Below are 19086 nucleotides of genomic sequence, written 5' to 3'. Positions count from 1 at the left end.
GTTACGGATGCGCTAGGTGTCCAGGAGTAAACAATGTGCCAGCCAGTGCAGAAGGGCTTCAGTTTTGCCAACTGTAGGGGCTCAAGGTAAATGGGGGTGTGAGCGGTCCAGCAGAGGACACTATTAAAGTCACCTCCAATATTCTAGGTGAGGAGTGTCCAACGGGCCTGCAGGGCTGCAAGTCACTGGAGAAAGTCTGATTAGTTTACATTAGAGACGTATACACATCCTAGAAGCAGGGGAGCATCATTTAGGTGGGCCTCCAGAGATACGAAGCCATCCTCGGGATCAATCTCCGTTACTAGAACCTGCAAAGGTGTTTTTACCCGGACCCAAAACAGGGCTCCCCTAGCACATGTGAGATAGTAGTCTATACCTGACCCCCTCCTGTGTTTTAGAAGCCACCTGCCTTTCGCCTGCATTAGGTGGGATTTTTGAAGGAATGTGATGTGGGACCCTTTCCAGCAGAGAGGGGAGTGCATACGAAACCGTTTCATGGGTTTTGCATACCTAATATTTTCCAGGAAAGTATATGGTACTGGTAGGGGGTCGTTTGAGTTTGTCTACTGAGAGTCCTTCTAGAACTCTTAGTGGAAGAGTGTGATCAAAATGCTCTCGAGGGTGTGGTCTCTGAGAGCAGAATACAGGGGGAAGCCAACTCCAATAATCAGAAAATTTAGCTACAAGGGGATTGCTCTGTGATTCCCCATACACAACACCTGGAGCAGAAGGCAAACGGTCTGCTGCTCAAAGTGAAAAAACATACTCCCGATAGGGGTGCTGGTTAGAGTTGGGCAGCCAGGAGGAAAGAGAACCCACCACCTGTGAGCTATGATCAAACGCTTGGGGGCACTAAACATAAAATTAAACCCCAAAATCAACACACATGAGACAGAAAAAGAGTCAATCCTGGCACTCACTAAAAAACCTAATGGAAACAAACCCTGGAGGAGGGGAAGAGGCTCGTAAGAGAGACAAGATACGACAAAGGTGGATTCAAAGGATAAATCATTGTCAATACTGTGCAAACCTGTTTGGGATGGATGCTTGATATCCAGTATATCGTGGATAACGCCCAGTGCTGTGACTTCCAGAGCAAGCTGGCTTCAATTTACATCAGCAGAGAATGGATAAAAGTATAACTTCATGGGGACATGCAAGCAGAGGTCAAGGTGGGCAGGGTCTATTGCGAATGAATCTCCCACGCTTTTTTCATTATACAAAAATAGGAGTTTCCATGACAAAAGAACCTTTCCTGAACACTTGTATATCGAGGTGCTGAAAAGGACACCAGTTTGTGAAGTGAGAGGAGGGACAGGCAGCGAAAAAAATTAAAACCTTTGCTACTGGTCTTCTGCTTTCGAGTAATAGGAACTTGAGAATGAGGTTTGCACTAGGTACAATCTGATTGCCTTTTGATAGCAAATTAGAAGAACCAATCCGATTAGTAGTCACAAAGGCATAAATATTACGTTTCGAGATCAGTCAACAGATTGGGACGAAGGTATGTAATACAACAAACACAATCTGTCAAATATAAAAATATTTGTGGTGTGGATGGCGGAAAATGAAGTCAGTCCGAAAAACAGGCTTTTTGACAGGTCCCAGTCAGTTTTTAAGGGTTAGGTGGTCACAAAAACTGCCACCAACACTGTTGGCACATGTTCATAAAACTCATGACTGATTTGGGTGAAAACATGTTACATACGTAAATGATAATATAACTCTTGTTCCACAGTAAGAGAAACGTCATGCCCTGCACTGTCCCAGGTCGAGGAAGCAGAGACCTGCCTGCAATGAAGAGACCATGGAGCAGAAAGAGGGAAAAAACGAGTGCACGCAGCATGAAGAAAATAGTGCACCGAGGCGAGTTCGCATTCTGTACTGCCAAAGTTCTGGACGGTTGTTTCAAGTTATATTTTTATGGACAGTGGACAGTGCAGTCATGGCCCAACTTTCCAACCACTTTTTTAGAGGAAAGGAAGCAGGCCTGTCCTAAATCATGGATTACAGCAGCTTTCGAATGCGTAATCTAGTGTTTCAGACAGGTATGAATAGTGAATTATGCTGGCACTGTAACCGCGAGTGTGCTATACTGAAAAAAAACAAAATAAAAACAAAATAAAAACAAAAGCAGACTGTGTTGGCACGCAGAACTCCTGAATTGGCGTTTGAGAAAAATATAAAATATTATTTATAGAGCATAGTAAAAAAAAAAACAGTCTTCAACCAAGTCTGACTACTTACTCATGCCTAAACATGCCGATTTACACGATTTGGCTTGGATCACCTTAATAAATTAACTAGACAATATCTGAACCTCCCCCCTGTTATTGACTGAACTTTATTTGTAAGTGAAGGTAGTATCATGAGCATCTGCACCTTTACACACCACAGGGGTGCCACGGTAGCTTACTCATTCCTGAAAGCAATTCTGTTGTCTGTAGCCCATATCAGAAAAGTGACAATGCTGGGTAAAGTTGTCCTAGCTTGCCCCTTTACAATGTCGTGCACCCTTTAAGTTAATGTGCATGAAGTTGTCCCTGATGTCGGCAGTCAAAGCCTGTTTATTATGTTTGCTAATTTTTCTAATCCTTAAATAAGTCCACCTACCTCTGAAAGCTTTCTGACTACTGCTATGCAATACTCAAAAGAAAAACCATTAACCTATTATTTTCTTGCACTTGTCTTGGTTGCCTATTTACCTACTTTTATGTTATTGCTTAACTTCCTCAGATGTGTCTGTAAAATGTACTATATGTCCTGAATTTGGACACTTTGTGCCAAAATTGTATCGCCGTTGCCCACAATTTGCATTCATGCCAGGTGGTCGGCCTACTGATGTTGGGACCTTGCTGCATCCCTCCAATCCTACCACCTGGGGAAGTGACCACCCCCAGTACTCTACCTGCGCTCCCTGTATGTAACTCTAGACACCCAGTCCTTTGTCTCTGTCTGCAAACAACCTACAGCTTTATTGTGCTTCAATGTCCAGACCTCACACTATCTGCAACATCAACAGTACCTTCTACAACACATATCCCTCAAATACAGTGGCACAAATATAAATGCACCGCACAACAGACGTTTCTCTATAAGGACATCAAAAGAAATGTCTCAGGGCAAACACCCAGAAGCCATACTTTACAGAATTGCCATACTAAATCCTATTACGTCGTTTCTAAATTCGTTTAGCATAAACTTGATAAACGCCTAGTGTAGGCGTTTGGCGACGTTTGTTTGTAAATGCGTTTCTGGAGGATGAGAGTTTATTAAAATGGAGCGATAGGGACATCCAGTGGTGAAATTTACGAATCACATGCCGTGGTGCCCTATCGAAGGGAACCGCCTGTCATAATTACAATTTACCACACTATGAAAGACAAGATGCTCAAAATAGGAAAAAAGGCGATTAGCCATGGTGCACTATTTTATAGCAATTACACATTTTTGAAGCCTATTTGTTGTATCGAAAATTATGTAAAGGCCATAGGCCGCCTTCCTTCCATCGAGTTACAAAATAAATCACATATTCTTTATATATTTCTCGTTCGTGGTAGACTAAGGCCTGCACCTTCTTGTCATGCGTTTAAACACGGTACTAAAACTGCTACATACCACTAAGTGCTTAATGTGTAAATGAATTGGTGCTGGTGCCCAACGCTCTAGTCAGAAGACCGCGGCCACTGCAATTAAATGCCAGTGTGTCGAACGTAAAAGCTGTGGTCTTCCATTCACCTCAGGCCTCTTTAAGCCACTACTTAATACTCCTACTCCCTTATCTCACTCTTGGAGGTCCTCGCTTTCTCCCTCTGTGACGGGTTTTCCGTCTTTCCGCTTTGTGTTCCCCTCTCCTGCTCTCGCACAGTATCTGAAGCTGAAAAGTAAGTATTGATCCCCAAATGTGAGCTCTAGTGCCCCCCGCCCACACTGGCCATCACGAGTTCAAATTATGCACGGACACCACTGTCATCACATCCACTGCACTTCAACAGACTCACCCACTGCAGAATCGTATCTTTCCGCCAGCCAGGTTCAGTTGGTTTCAGTTTGTTTTGGAGTGAGGAATCAGCCTACAAGAAGATCGCGAAGGCTGTTCACTGGTCAAGCACCCTGCTCAATTTAATCAAACGCATTATTTTCTTATCTGGAGAAAGCCTCTGTACTGCCCCAAATGCGTCTTGTCCACGTGGCAACAGTTACTAGTAACATTCATTTTTCAGTAAACGAACAAACTCAGTACATCTTCAGATAAGAGACGCAGTATTTTGTACTGAAGCAGGCAGTCTCAGAAAGTATGGCACTATTTTTTGATATGGTCTAGTGAATCTTCCCAGAATCATGTTTTCCGAAGAAAAAAAGTAAAAAATGCAAAACATTTAGAAAGGTTTTGGTTAACAATGTACATCCATTCAACGCGCATTCATAATTTGCTGCCACTAGACCCTGTCAACAGTATGGTGCAGCTGGTCAGCCCACATCAGTCGTTGGTTCTCTTCACTGTGAGTGGCCAGTTTCCTCTTGAACATGTGCCCATACACCTAAAAATAAGTGCCTATCAGTGTTAGGGCTGGTTGTCCAATCCGTGCTTTCACATCTGCTTTCATTTCATGTTCATTTTTTTAAACGCATCTTTTTCATTACTTTTTTAGACTTATGCACCCCATATGGATGCCACTGGATGACGAGTTTTTTTTTTTTTTTTTTTTACAATTTTAACATCTGTTGCACACGTTTGTATTAAAAAAAAAAATAAAGTACACTGAAAAATGTGAACGAACTGTCTTTGCCAATAGTTATTTCATTTGGTGATGCCTCGCGCTGTTAGATATGATTTACTATGTCTGAAACACACTGAGACACAAAGTTATGCTTCACGGATTACTACTCAAATTTCCTATCCCCGATTTAGTTACTCATTGTGTTTTCCTCTTAGCAATGTGGAAAACAATCAATTTCGAATCTCACACAATGTTTGTGATTTCAAGACAACCTTTGACTATGCTGATAGTAGTAGGTTTCTTTACAAAACTGTTATAATGACATGGGATCACGATTGTCAACCAAGTTCCTACAGGATCCACATACACAAAAAAATCTGAAGATATTGAAATATAACTGTATTTTTACCCAAGACCCCTCCTCACATTTATTTGGCCTTTATTACAATGACCATCCTGCTTTCCTAGATAGTAAAGTGAGATTTCCAATAAACACAAGAACACTATGGGGTGAGTTACAAAAGCATTTGAGTCCAGCATGCATTAGATTACATTAGTACTCTTATGCACTCTTACATGATTTTGTGAATTAGGCCCAAACATTCAGTTCCCTATCAGAAAAAGTGCAGAGGGTACAGACCTTTCTATTTGTAAATGAACTGCACAAGAATATTCCTACACACAGAATCACATAACTCCATTGGCTTTCACTATCAAATGAATTAAGGGTAGTTTTGTTTTCAACACTAACGAATTAAAAAAAATACACTTTAACGCCCCCCCTCCCCCCCACCAAAGTGCATTTCTGGCTACAACTTACAACCAAAAAAAGCCATGTAAACCACTGCATTTGGTATGAGAGTGGTCCTAATAACAGCTTGCATATTTTAGTGTTTTTTGAGTTGTAATTTGTAATCATAACAAGGCCTGAACATCAGGCAAATTAGTTGTGACTGAGCTTGTACACCCATGCCTGCCCATTCATTGGATCGGCATTGAGAATGAAATGTCACTCATGATTTTTTTCCCAACACAAAACCGACAAGCAAACTGGTGGACACGTTGAAACCTGGCAAACCCTTGCCAGTGAGGAGCCACCCTGCCAGGAGCAGGCCCTTCTTCTGGCACCACCGGCCTGTGGGGACTGGGCCTCCCAAGCAAAAACCAGGGCTTTGCCCAACTCTCACGAGTAATTATGGGAGCTGTTCAGCCTGCAATAGCCACAAACTCCTCCTAATTCTGACACAACCCTGCCCTAGTTAAGGAAGGTGGCCTTTACCTATCCCTGGAACTCTGGTCTTCGGCGTTCGGGTCTACCAGGTAAAAACCATAGCTTTGTCTACATCTCACAAGATTACAGGAAATATTCAGCCCACAGGAGATACTGATTCGTCCTGGGTCTGAAGCCATCCTGCCCTGGGTAGGGAAGATAACCCTGTCCAGAGCCCTGGCCTGTGGCACCAGGATTACCAGTTGAAAGCCATTCACCGTGGGTCCGATGCCATCCTGTCCTGGGATCTGCCCGGTGGCTGGGACTTTACAGGTTCCACATCACAGAGGGACACAACAGTCCTTCCCAGTATGCAGCCATCATGTCCCGGGTAGGGAGTGTCACAACAGTCCATCGGCTAAGGGCGCCCCAGGTTGGTGCCTTTCATGTTTCTGGTGCCCAAGCCTGTGGATATAAGGAAGGTTAATCTTCCAGTCAGCTCCCCTCCCCCTTGGATCTGTTTGGGAAGTAATGTTCCTTGATTATTAAGTCACCACAATGAACAGGCTTACAAGACCCAGTGGGTCACCCAAGTCGGAGTTAGCTGCACAGCCAGCCCGCTGGTCATCTGGTCGGTCAACCAAGTGACCAGATGGCTCAGGCCAAGTTGGCAACCAGAGTGCCCGGGTAGCAGCCGACATTGAGACCAGCACTCAAGACGTCCTTCAAAGACCCACCCAACAGCTTCTTGCCTCCAAGCGATTCCACTAATGCCCTCCACGGCCATCTGGTCATGCTGCGGACTTGTGGGGGATCATGCCCACACCCCATGACCTGGACGCACAGGGTGAAAAGGTGAGGCCCATGTGCCATACTGCACATGGTGGAGGCAGCCTTACATGGGCCCGCACCACATCTCTGCCACTGGTCTGGCAGCAGATACACCCCAGGAGAGCTTGGACACCCCTGGATGGAGACAAAAGCTTGGCTAAGAAGATGACTTTCAACAGATCACACCGGGGTGGTGGCTCTGCTACTTATAAAACAGAATCAGCTTGCCTACAAATGATTTAACAATAGGTGCCTCACAAACATGCGATGAACTAAGGCCAATGGAGGTGGCCCCCCTCGTCCATGCTCCAGTCCCCAAGCGCGTGTCTCTATGCACCAGTTCAGAAGCTGACTATCCCAGGCCAGCTGAGACGCCACAACTATGTGGTTTTGTTATGGTTTAGATTCTGACTTACAGGCATTCATTCATAATCTGTGTCCAAGTTGGGTGAAGTTTCCCCTGCTGAGTCCGGTTAAGCCGCCGATTCATTTCATGGTGGTGCCCTCAGTCACACAACCTTATTTTGGCAATAAGCCATAAAAAGCAAGGTGGTACAGTGCAGAGCATAGAAAAAGTTCCTATAAATAACACCAAAAGACAATAAACATATAAAATCACTACCAATAAAATTCGCTTCTCTTTCCCATTAAGATCTCCGGTTAAATTTACAAGCTCATACAGGTCTCTAATTTAAATTGCACTATTCATAAAATTTAACACAGCATGGCACAAATCAATCGTAGTTAATATCTGGATAATTTCCATTGCAGGATGGTATTGTCTAAGCTCCCTTTGATGCAAAAATCAGACCTGCAGAGAGTGGACAGAATATAATAAAGAGACAAGTGCTTTGTTTGATGACATAATCACAATAACAAGAATATCAGAAGATGCACCCAGCTTGTACCAATCTAGATTATTCGAGTTATTACGAGTGCCTGCAATGTTCCAAGTTGCTACTGTCACCCCCTTTAACTGGGATGTATAATCTCTAATTACCTCAGCCTCCAGATCTACACTCCCCACTCCATGTGGGGATAGAGCTGCATCCCACTTACCAGGGAGGCCTGATGCTTGTAACTGGTCACATTGGTCCCAAAAAGAAGCGGGGAACTTTTGCCAAGGTTCAAAGGCCCCCCCAGAATTCGAGTAATCCGTATAAAGGGGGCTCTCTGTGTGAGGACCCAGGCAATTACTAGCGTCTAAGGTGATTCTGCCATCCATGGCTCCCAACATATGGACAGGCTCCCTTGATGGGAAGGGCCCAGTAACACCCCCCATTTTTAAATACTCACCATCCATATTAATCTTGTTACTGTTTGAGCACCCTAGGGACACCATATTAATTAGTCAGTCAACCTTATTTAGAATGTCAAAACGGTTAGACACCGGAACATTATATGGCCAGACTGTCTGTGGGGCACTAGTATCTGGAAAACAAGAACGTATGGGGAGTTGTACTAGTGGGGTAGGCTGCGCGATCCTGCCAACGTCATGTGGCGGTTTATAAAAATGCCCTAAGGGAGAAAGGCCAATATTAGTATGGCCTTCACATGGATTCTTGGTAATGACCAGCAACTTCTGAACCAGCCCGGGGTCTTTAAAATTAACTATAACACAATCCCCAGGGCAATCCTTTCTACTCCTCCCAATCCACCGCACTCTGCGTGTAAGGAGTATGTTATGGGCCAGGGAAGGGGGGTGGGAGTTATTGTACTTCGTGAACCAGTGCAGACATTTATTGATCAAATTGTGGTATGATTCTAACTGTTCCGCGTCTGGGCCCAGTACTCCTGTCAGCACTATTCCATAAGGGCATGACGCAGGGGTAAATCAATGTCAGGGAGGTTCCTAGTTTCTCGCAACTGTGCCCTCCCATTAACCATGATACAAAGCTCTCCCCGCTAATTGACTTTAGCCCCCTATCATGCCCCTTATCATGCCCAGCTTCATCCAGCATCTGTGAGGGAATATTGTCATTATTGTTAGCATTCTGTGAGACCTGTGAAGACTGGGTAATCTGCAGTCGAGCTGTCTGAGTAGGCTGAATAATCTGCGAGTGCTGAGTGGGCTGAATAGGTAGAGAGAACGATGACGGTAACAGTGGCAAAGGCCTGCTAATATCCGTAAGAGAAAGTTCCATCGCTGTCAACCAAACCAAAAAGGGATCAAGTTGAGATTTCGGAATCTTTGTATCTCTTCTTTCAGGCTTATCATGGTCTTTGGACCTTTTCTCCATTTACTCTACTTGACAATTGTAGTGCCTATAGGAGGCTGATAGCATAGATTGATATTTCTACATATTGGAGGTATGTCTGACTCCTCAATCTCTTTGTTTATGCGCTTTCTTTATTACTTCTTTACCCTACGATTTTTTAACTTTGATTTAATTCTACTTTGAATGTTTTGGGATTTTTGGGCATGCTGCTTGTATTACTATCCACACCAGGACCTTGGTTACATTACCATTGTCCTATGCTTGCCACTATACATTTTAGAAGTTGGCACCTGTACACTGATGTCACAGACTCTTGTATCATTCATTGTTCTCTTATTAACTTTCGTATTTGTCTTGGATTGGGCAATTTTATGTTCTCGGTCTGGAACACGGCATACTTATAACTATCAGATTTGGGCCTCTCTTTTCATTCACAATATAATTTTTATTTCCTTTCACATCAGGCAATATATTGTACAATAGTCTATGCAATACATGTGATTAATACATTCCATCTTCAAATCATCATGTTCACAGCCTTGAAAAAGTCATTACTGACGATACACGTGTCGGCTGTTGTTTTATCTGAACATGAGAACTGTATTGGCCTGTTGACACCTTTCCCAGTTGCTTCACTGGGTCAATCTTAGGGTGTACGTCTTCTCTGATATACCACAGGAGAATAAATTGATACTTCTACGAATCCGCGATTTGCCGTGGTTTTTCTTCTTTCTCCAGGCTGATTGATGTTTGATCAAAAGCCAGTTGATCAAGGATCAAAGCCTGTGAGCTAAGCATACAAGGCACTGGCCCAGCATTTCCAGCATTACTGGGGACACTGCCACACAATATCAGAGTAAGATCGCCTTTGCCCGGTAATGAGCGCATGTCCTCAGTCAACTCATTTAAGTTTCGGCTATACAAAGATATTCCTTCTCCCAGAACCCAAAAACTTAGTTTTTCCGGAAGCTGGTCCACAGGTCATGAGAATAATGCCACCGGATCATTAAGAGGCTTCATTTATGGCCAGAACTTTGACAGTAACTGGTTCTTGTTGAACCGTTAACTTTAATTCTTTATTAATTAAAACATTCTTGGCAATTACATTTGCTTTGGTTCATTTTGCACCGGTCTAAGAATTTCAAATCCGGTGGCACAATGCGAATTCCCCCAGCTGTCCCTCTTAATCATGCCCCAATTCTGAAAACCAACAAATTAGAGCCGGTTTCCTATTCCATTATTCCTAGATGAAGCAGTCAGTCAGACTACCAGCCTGTTTTGAACACACTAATTTTTTCCAAAGTAAATACTTCAGACCCCCAGGACACTCCGTCAAGAGCGTGAAGGAGGGCGTCAAGAGGCGGGGGCTGGGACAGGTGGTAGCTCGCCTCATGGCAAACTACCAGCTTGATTCTAAAATCCAACTATGCTTTGTAACAGCAGCAATGTTAATGTATGTTATTGGAGCTAGAATTATCACTTAGGGCATCAGACTTGCCCTCAGATTTAAAGTATGCTCATTCCAATTACATGACATTGAAAGAGTCCTGTATTATTATTTTTTGTCACTACCTCCCTCAGTCAGGACTGGGTAATTTGTGCGCCTGCTGCCTTCCTTGAATGTGGTACCCATTTCTCATGCTACCTCTTCGGAATAGAACCCCGATTCCCCATTACATATGGTCTCCATAGTAGGTGCAGATAGTACCTTTGAAAGTTGGTAGGGCAGATTTCGGAATGTATCATCACTGTCATCTAGAGTTACCTAAGTGGCTGGGCAAGTCCGGATTGGTCTGATAAATGCACTCATTTAGGGCAGGGGGGATTAACGCTCCTCGGGATGTATTAGCTCTAGAATTACCACAGTTATCCATTGAACAGATGGAGTGACCAAAGGAGCCATAACTGATTTAATTAGCTATTTTCAGTTTCACTATTACCGCCCATGTGTACTTACACATACATGGATAGACCTTTGAGACAAGCATATGCTACTGGTAAAATTAACCATGTATCTGCACCAAATGGATGGGAGGAGGAGATGCATGCCCATCCTGAACCGACCTACAGACACCTCAGTAGCCTGCTGTAGGACCCCCTGCTTGCCTGCAGAGGGCTGGGGAGGGCAAGGCAGTCAAATGGGCACTGGAGGACCAAGCCTGCTCTACGACAATGGAAGGGAGAGGTAGGACAAAGTAAAGCCTTAGTGAGTCACTGGGGTACTGGCTTGGGCAAAAAGGCTCAGCAGACAGGACTGGACAGCAGCCACAGACCAGGCCCCTGGAGGCCTGGGGCAGGCTGGCGTGGGCCACTGCAGCACCTGAGAAAAAAGGACAACAAGGAGGTTCCTAGCACCTTGTCCCTACACGTCTGGTGGAAAGCAACCTGCTTTTCTTGTAATCCATGCACAAAGAATGGCAGAGAAGGATATTTGAGTAAACCCTTTGGCCTTCTAGAGCTCTGAGGTGAGGACCGTCAGAGACTTTTAGGCAGTGCACGCAGGAGAGGTCTTCCCAAGCCTGTGAAATCCCATTCCAGGCACTTTAGATACGGTGGGCCAGGGAAGAAAGCCCTGGGCCTTCCAACCCTGGGCTTGCCAGGGCTCTGACTGGGAGTCTGGTCAGAGCTTCTTCACCCGGCCATGTAGGTGTGGTAAATTACCTCTAATCATAGTTTGCCACAGCTATAATCATAACTCCATGTTACATGTGTTTCTAAGTAAATTACTGCTTAGGTGATTTAACCACAGCTAACCAGAACATTGCTCTAACCTGTATTTACCTTTTTGAATTTCTGGCATTTTTGGATCATACATGCAAAAAATAGGTTATTAGTTTGGTGCATGTGAGGGTTATCCACCCTCAATCTATCCATCATCCACTATCTGTCCTCAAATGCCCAGTTTCAATAACTTTAACCTGTAATCAACCCTGGGTAGCTATGGCACAGAGCAGGCAGGTTTAACTTAGGAAAACGTATCAAGTATTTAGCAACATTAAGAGTCAAAATGTCAAAACACAACACAATCAAAATAGTACAACCAATTACTAAAATTCAAGTAAAATGTAATAAGTAGAATTACACCAAAGGAGCTAAAATTGAGTATATAGGACCAGATGTATGAATTTTCAAAGTGTTAAGGCACAAAGTACCAAGCAAAAGAGAAGTGCCAATCAGAAACAACTATTTGTGGTTGACTGCATCCTAGGTGCATTTTCAGGATGACCAGGACGGAGCAGATATCAGATCGACCGAGCAGGTCATCCTGGTCAAAGTGTTTACCTCTTGACTTAGGGCCTGATTTAGATATTGGCGAGTTACTACGTCACAACAGTGATGAATATCCCGTCTGCTGAAATTTAAATCCCATTATGTCCTATAGGATTTAGATTTCAGCAGACAAAATATCCATCACAGTTGTGGCAGAGTAACTTGTCTGCCAATATTTAAATCAGGCCCTCAGTCTTTTTTATGCAAGTCTAAATCCTGCAGCAGGGGAAGATTGAAGAGTGTATCTGACAAGGTCTTTGTGAATCTGGATAGCCACTTGACAAGGTCTTGCTGCAGCCATTAGTTTTGGCACGAAACAATACGACAGGGAAAATTCATATCTTGCCTTGCCAAAATCCTCTTGTCAGGTTAGATACTTTTTGTGCCTTTGCTAAGTCAAGATTTTAACATTCAGATTTAGTTTCTTTTTTGGAGCTCCAAATCTTCCTGTTGGGCAAACCCGAAGCTGTGTCCAGCAAAGTACTTCTGAAATTAGTTAAATTGAACACCTTTACCACAAGGTCTGGAGGTCTTGGAGGTTCAAACTTTTTTCTAAGTCACAACTTTTTAGATGTTCTTGGACAGTTCATCAGCCACTTCTAAGGCCCTAGGATTCACTAACAGAACTTTGCGACCAGGACACACTCCAGCAGATCCCACCAGCAAGGTCCAGCCTGGGCCCAGTTGTTCCTGGTCACTCCAGGAAAAAGGCCTCTTGAAGCTTGTTACCTCAGTGTAGCCACACAGGAGGCCAGCCAACTGACCACTAAAGTCCACTTCTTTGTCCTGGTTACATATAGATCAGGCAAAGCCCCTCCCGTCCCCACAAAAGGTACCAACAGCAGGTCCAGTTCTCTTCTGTTCTGTCCTGCCACAGGTCCAGAAAGTGTTCTGATGAGCTAGGGGTAAAGTGTTACGTTTGTTCAATTAATTGCCCAGGAAGCAGGGATGATTCCGGGACATGTCCTGACCAATAGATAAAAAGTTCCCAATAGCAAACATTCCCACTTTTGCAGCACATCTTATTTGCCTCGCTGCAATGTATCCCACAAAGCACCATTCTCAGTAAGATGGCAAAATCTTTCTGCCCCGATGGGAGCTTGTGGCACATCTAGGGGTGTGTTTAGATAATGAGCAGTCTGTTCCCACTCAACCACTATAAACAGGTTCCAATGAGACTAAAGCCAGGAGGCTAAAGTGTGCAATGAGATCAAAAGACCCATCTTCAGATTTGCCTTATCACTAAACTATAAAAATCCCTCTTGAGTTAGTGAAGTTCCTGGACATTACACTCCTACATCGCCCTGCTTTAATAAAGTTAGGCCATATTTCTCCTTCAAGCCATCCTGCCAGGCCCCATTATCTCTGCGCTGACAGTAAAATGTCATGCCCCATTAAAGCAGCACTGACAAGCAAGTGGCAGGCAGACTAATTCTAATTAGCCACATGGGGCCTCTGGAGGTGAAACTAAACTTTTTAAAAGTTACTTTTTCTATTTTGTTTCAAAACTTTAACCAATTTTACCAGTGTTTTAGTTATCAGAGCACATACACTGTGAAGGCAGCAGTATCCAGGTACACAGAATATAGTGAAAAAGGCAACAGTAATATACACAAACGAAAATATTAAAAGGGGTTTTGAAAAACAAGGTAAAGGTTGACAGGAAGTCGAACAACTATAAGGAAAGAAAAAATAATAACTTTATATCAAAACTAAATATACAAAAACCAATGTACGCAACAATTGCAAGACTCTACACACATCACTGTAGGTTCATCAATAAACATTCAATAAACATTTATTTTTAAAACTGAAAATAGATTAATGCCTTTGAAAGAAAAATACAAAAGGATACCACAAACAAAAGGAGTGAAAATAAAACTGGTTAGGTTCTTCACAGATTTTACTCACCATCATTATTAATAAGAATATCCAAGCGCTTTTCATTATGTATGAACGTTTTACAAAAGTTGCGAATGCTTTGTAGGTTAGCCATGTTCAGCATCATAAAATGTACATTCAGGTTGTGGCTCTCCTTCTGAATAAGCCGCACTGCACTTTCACCCTTTAATTCATCGTGACAAGTGATTATAAGACGAGCACCCCTCCGTGCTAATGCAATGGCGGTCTCTTTCCCAATGCCTGAACTACCTCCTGAAATAGAACAGAACAGATTTTGACAGGTGTAAGCAAAGTCTCACTTTACAGCAACTTTGCACATATTTTTTCTAAAGAATATCTAGACTTATTTGTTTTCAAAAGTCAGAATGTCAAATATCCCCACTGTACGTAGTTGCTATACCAGCACGAAAGAATGTATTTTTATTGTGTTTTCTTCAAGAGCATTAGTGAAATAACAAATGGCCCTTTCCATTTTCCCAAATGGGCAATGGTAAATGGTTTCTAATGTCAAAGGACAATGCCAGCGTATGATGTAGATTCTGCATAACACATGTCAGCAATGCCTGGTGGTGACAGAATGTCTTTGCTGTCTCTTTATTCAGGTTGTGTAAAAGTGAGCCTTTATAATGATATCATTTGCATTTGTGACGGGCGACAGCATTGACTGGCACGACATGCCAAAGGCCCTGCTTGCTCTCTGAACAGCTGGGGGGAATGATGGTCCAAAAGTTAATTTCCATACGATTGGCCAGAATTGATTAGTCTGTGTAGGTGAAAGAGTGAGTGCATATTTCAGACATAATAAGTTGTTCCATTAGGTTAATTAACCCACCAACACAGTACAAAATGTAATGCAAATATTTACAACAAATTCACAACATTCCATTAAAATGCACCCAGCTTTTACAGGTAAAATAGATTATCAACAGTGTTAAACAAATATCACTCTAAAAGGCCATAGTGCCTGTAAATATTTAGAAACTGCAAAAACTACACGGATACTAGTATCTGTTTCACACACTGTGCATAGGAGAACTAAGAGGGTTAGTCATCTGCTTGTAGGAAGTAACAGACAAGAGAAGAGTGCCCAACCTGAATTTAATAAAGAACGCTCTTGTTGCATCTGGGTTTATATAATTTAAGAAATCCTCAAATTTACTGCTATACTTAGGTATTAATAAACTAAAAGGCCCCCACTAGCTTCATCTAGCCATTTACCAGAAATTACCTCCCAATACCCGTTTTTTACAATTTACGAACCATTTCTAAGGTTTGATATGGGTTTGCTCCATAATGATGCAAGCTCAATGTTTCGAACCATGATTTAATATGTGAAACCAAAGGTAATCTCAAGACAGCTAGCCTATGTAAAACGCCTTGCAATGCATCTCTCTAATGGTTTATCTCACCTGCAGCCCAAATACGTTTAAAAAATATAATGGACTTTGAAGATATGAGTTTGGAAATGGGATTTGGTGCTAAACCATGTTGTACAGGGATAGACGGTTCAAGACCAAGTCGTTTAGAGGTAGACGTTGTACCATGGGGGACCTTCAATATGATCTTAATATATTGATTTTCACTTCTTGCCAGCATCTCAACTTTGCAGTGTCCTCATAAATCAGACCCACACAACGCTGTATTGACAGCTTTGGCCCTGTAGATTTCCACGGCTGGTGGTATAGTGTGATAGGAAAACTTCTTGCAAATTTAATAAGGGCTGATGCTCTATAGTATAAAATACCTTGGCTTTAGGTAATTTGGGAAGACCAAGAATGAGAGTCCAATGTCCAAACAGTCTAATTCATGTATCCTCACCAATGTACAATAATTTGTTGTAATTAAGCCTTGCAAAGATTTATGAGAGTTAAAAATTATCAATTGCGATTCAGTGGTGTTAATTTGAAGCCATGATTTGGCAAAACAAGTAAAATCTCTCAATTCAAATTTTAATATCCACTCGGGTTTTAGAACACAGAAGTGTATCATTGGCAAACAGTAGTGCTTGAATATTTTGATACACAATACGTAATGAATCAGTATTGCACTCTAATGTAAAATTGATACAACCATTTATTTAAAGTGAAAAAAATGATGGGGCAAAAACATAACCATCCCAGACCCCTCTATTGATCTGGATCCTCTCTGCTAATTCCCCATGAGTGCCCCAAAAAACGTGGTCATACTTTTCAGTATGAAGTTAGAATATTAGAGGCAGTAAACGTGAGGGAACTCCTGGCTTTTGTAATACTTCCAATAATTTTGTTCTTGGTACCAAAATAAGGGTGACCCATATATCAAGAAATACTAAATAAAGGTGACCAGAATGTAAGTTAACAGTTTTCTACTTCACGAAAAGAAAGCCGGTCCACTGTGCTTTGTAGTTTATTCAACCAGAAACCAGCCTCAAAATGGGTCAGTGTTTGATTTTTATCTATCTACAAGGTTAGCTTAAATTATTTTTTTTTAGGTTGTCAATTAAGCTTATAGGGTTATAGTTCCCTGGGCGGATGCAGGAGTCATTCTTGTGGATGGGGACTGATCTCTGCACTACACCATTCCAAGTATCAAAGTTTGGTGTTTCTACTGCTATTGCCTTTGATAAACTATGTATATAAGAACCCCTAAATTTAAGGATCAGATCAGAACAAGTCACAAGTAATCATGTCCAGGATGGCGGCCTTCTCTGCCTTTTCGGCTTTTAGGGATTTGAAAGTGTTGCATAAGGAGAAGTGGGTCAGGGCAAAGCTTCTTGGATCTGTTGCTTCAAGACTCCATACACATAGAATACAATTAGAATAAAACTGAGCTGATCTGTAGGGGCTGCCCATGTAAATCAGTGAAAGGTGAAACCCATTCAAGTGGTTGGATATATATATATTTCAGTTCTCAAATATTATTCTGTTTTCCATAGGCTATAATGCCCCAGAAGGCCATTGTATCTATTCAATGAACAATTTTCAATAGATCTTTCTAGTCCATCTTTGAATCCTTGTATATCCCCCCCTAGTTTCAATTATTCTGACTTTATTTATTGCAGTAATCAGGGATTCATTTGTGGCTGGACAGTGGTTATTGAAACATCCATGACTTTTGATACTTAGACAACTTGGCTCAATAAAGTCATCCCCTCAATTCACAGAATCTACAACATGCCCACATATGTTGGTGTTTTTTTAGGGATAATACCAAAGGCTCATAATGGTCACTTTCTGATTGCAGATGTACAACTGTGTCCATTATTTTATGCCAGATATGAACATCCAGCATAATATAATTGATGTTACTTGCAGAATATCCCCTCCTAAAAGTAGGATGGATTTCTGATGAACAACAACTATTACAGGCAAGAAAGCCAGAGGGCACAGACAAAGCTAGTAAGTGAGGAACAAAGCATATATCTAGTTCTCCTCTGACTATTATGAAGCAAAATTACCAAGAGATTCTAAAACAATGCCTAGTTGGAAGAGAATAATAGACTTCTTATTAAGGGTTTTTAAAAACTAGAAATGTTAATCAACATGACAGATTTACCACTAGCCAAGGGTAATAATCAGCCCCAACATGTCATCTGAGCCTGTGCTAATATGCCTTAATTTGCAATGAAGTGATATTTTAATCCAGACAACCTACCTGAGAGTCTGCCGACATTTGAATTATGTGCCTCAATATTAAATGTCTTAAACCCCATCCTGTGTACTGGAGTAGTGGCCCATGTTTACTGGAGTAAGCAAAATTTGCAATTTATATATGTACAACCACCAATCACTAACCATTTAGATGTTATCCCAACTATATTACAGCTAAGTAAAGTCATGTAAGAAATTTCTGAAGTCAGCAACTCATTACAGTTTTCCCTCATTGATTCATGGAATTTTAAACAGGTCAAATGGATGGGGTTTGCAAGCAAATGTAAAGAATGGTGGCTTGTGAAGCTGTGACAGTCATGATCATAATGTCTGATGGGTGATTCCTCATTCTGATTAGGAGTGGATTCTAACAATAACGGAGTGGTTTCCTCTGGAAATATGAATGAATGACCATGAAGTCAGTAAATAGATTATAATGAAGAACCATCAATATTTTCTGGTACTCAACCACAAGCAAAACTAGTTTTAGGTGTCTTAAGAGTTTGGGTTGTAAATTGTGAAGTATGCAGCAGTCTTAATTTGAACTGGACTCCATAACCTCCCATTAGTGGAGATTTAAGCTCAAGTGCAACCAACCCGGCACAACTCAAAGCTTCACAAGATTTACCTCAATGTACTCCCTTTTTACCGCCAGAACGGAGTAGTGTTTTACAAAAAAGCTGTAAGGGTGACCAATAGAACGACACCAGTGAACATTTTAGTTCTAATGAATGATCTTGTTCTTTAAGAAAGACTGAGCTTCATGCAAACCCAGCCATACTTTTAGGATGTGTGCCAATTAGACAAGCCTTTTCGTTGGAAGGTCCAGTGCCAATTCTTTAAGGAGTTTTATGTGAATTAATTGTAGATTTCAGCTGGACCCTTTCAGATATCCCTATATATACTATGCTGGGTACTCATCAAACCGAACTGGCTAAAAGTAGAGGAGACCTCATTTATCCTGTGTGAGTGCAGCTTAGTTACGCTGTCTTTCTAGAAAGCTGGATTGTTTTCTCACAATATTGAACTCCTGTGACTTGTCCTTCCTGGATGGCTTTGCATTTTTGTTTTCCTAAACCATGGGTAGCTTCCTAGACCAAATGAAACATGATGTTAAAGTAGCCATGCAACCTATGACCAATTGCCAGCTATGAACATCCAGCTGAGCCACAAGGACAAAGCTAGAATAGCTGTAACCTCTGTGAAAAGAGCTTTTATTTCACACATCTCTGGTGAGGATAGTCGCTCAGGGTAACCAGATGCTGGAGAGGGGTGTATTATTTCTCAGTCACAAGGTCAGAAAA

At 42.0% G+C, this 19086-nt stretch overlaps 1 protein-coding gene across 1 annotated transcript in view; it reads right to left on the bottom strand.

The window, feature by feature from the left end:
- LOC138266196 (retinol dehydrogenase 12-like) overlaps positions 1–19086 on the bottom strand; it is a 51891-nt gene that overhangs the window by 18597 nt on the left and 14208 nt on the right. The window contains exon 2 of the mRNA XM_069214682.1: positions 14163–14405. Coding sequence (XP_069070783.1) covers positions 14163–14405 — 243 coding nt within the window. The remainder of the gene's footprint in view (positions 1–14162; positions 14406–19086) is intronic.

This window comes from Pleurodeles waltl, chromosome 11, assembly GCF_031143425.1.
Source record: "Pleurodeles waltl isolate 20211129_DDA chromosome 11, aPleWal1.hap1.20221129, whole genome shotgun sequence".
In the NCBI taxonomy this organism is placed as follows: Eukaryota; Metazoa; Chordata; class Amphibia; order Caudata; family Salamandridae; genus Pleurodeles; species Pleurodeles waltl.
This window is presented reverse-complemented; position numbering and strand designations above follow the sequence as displayed.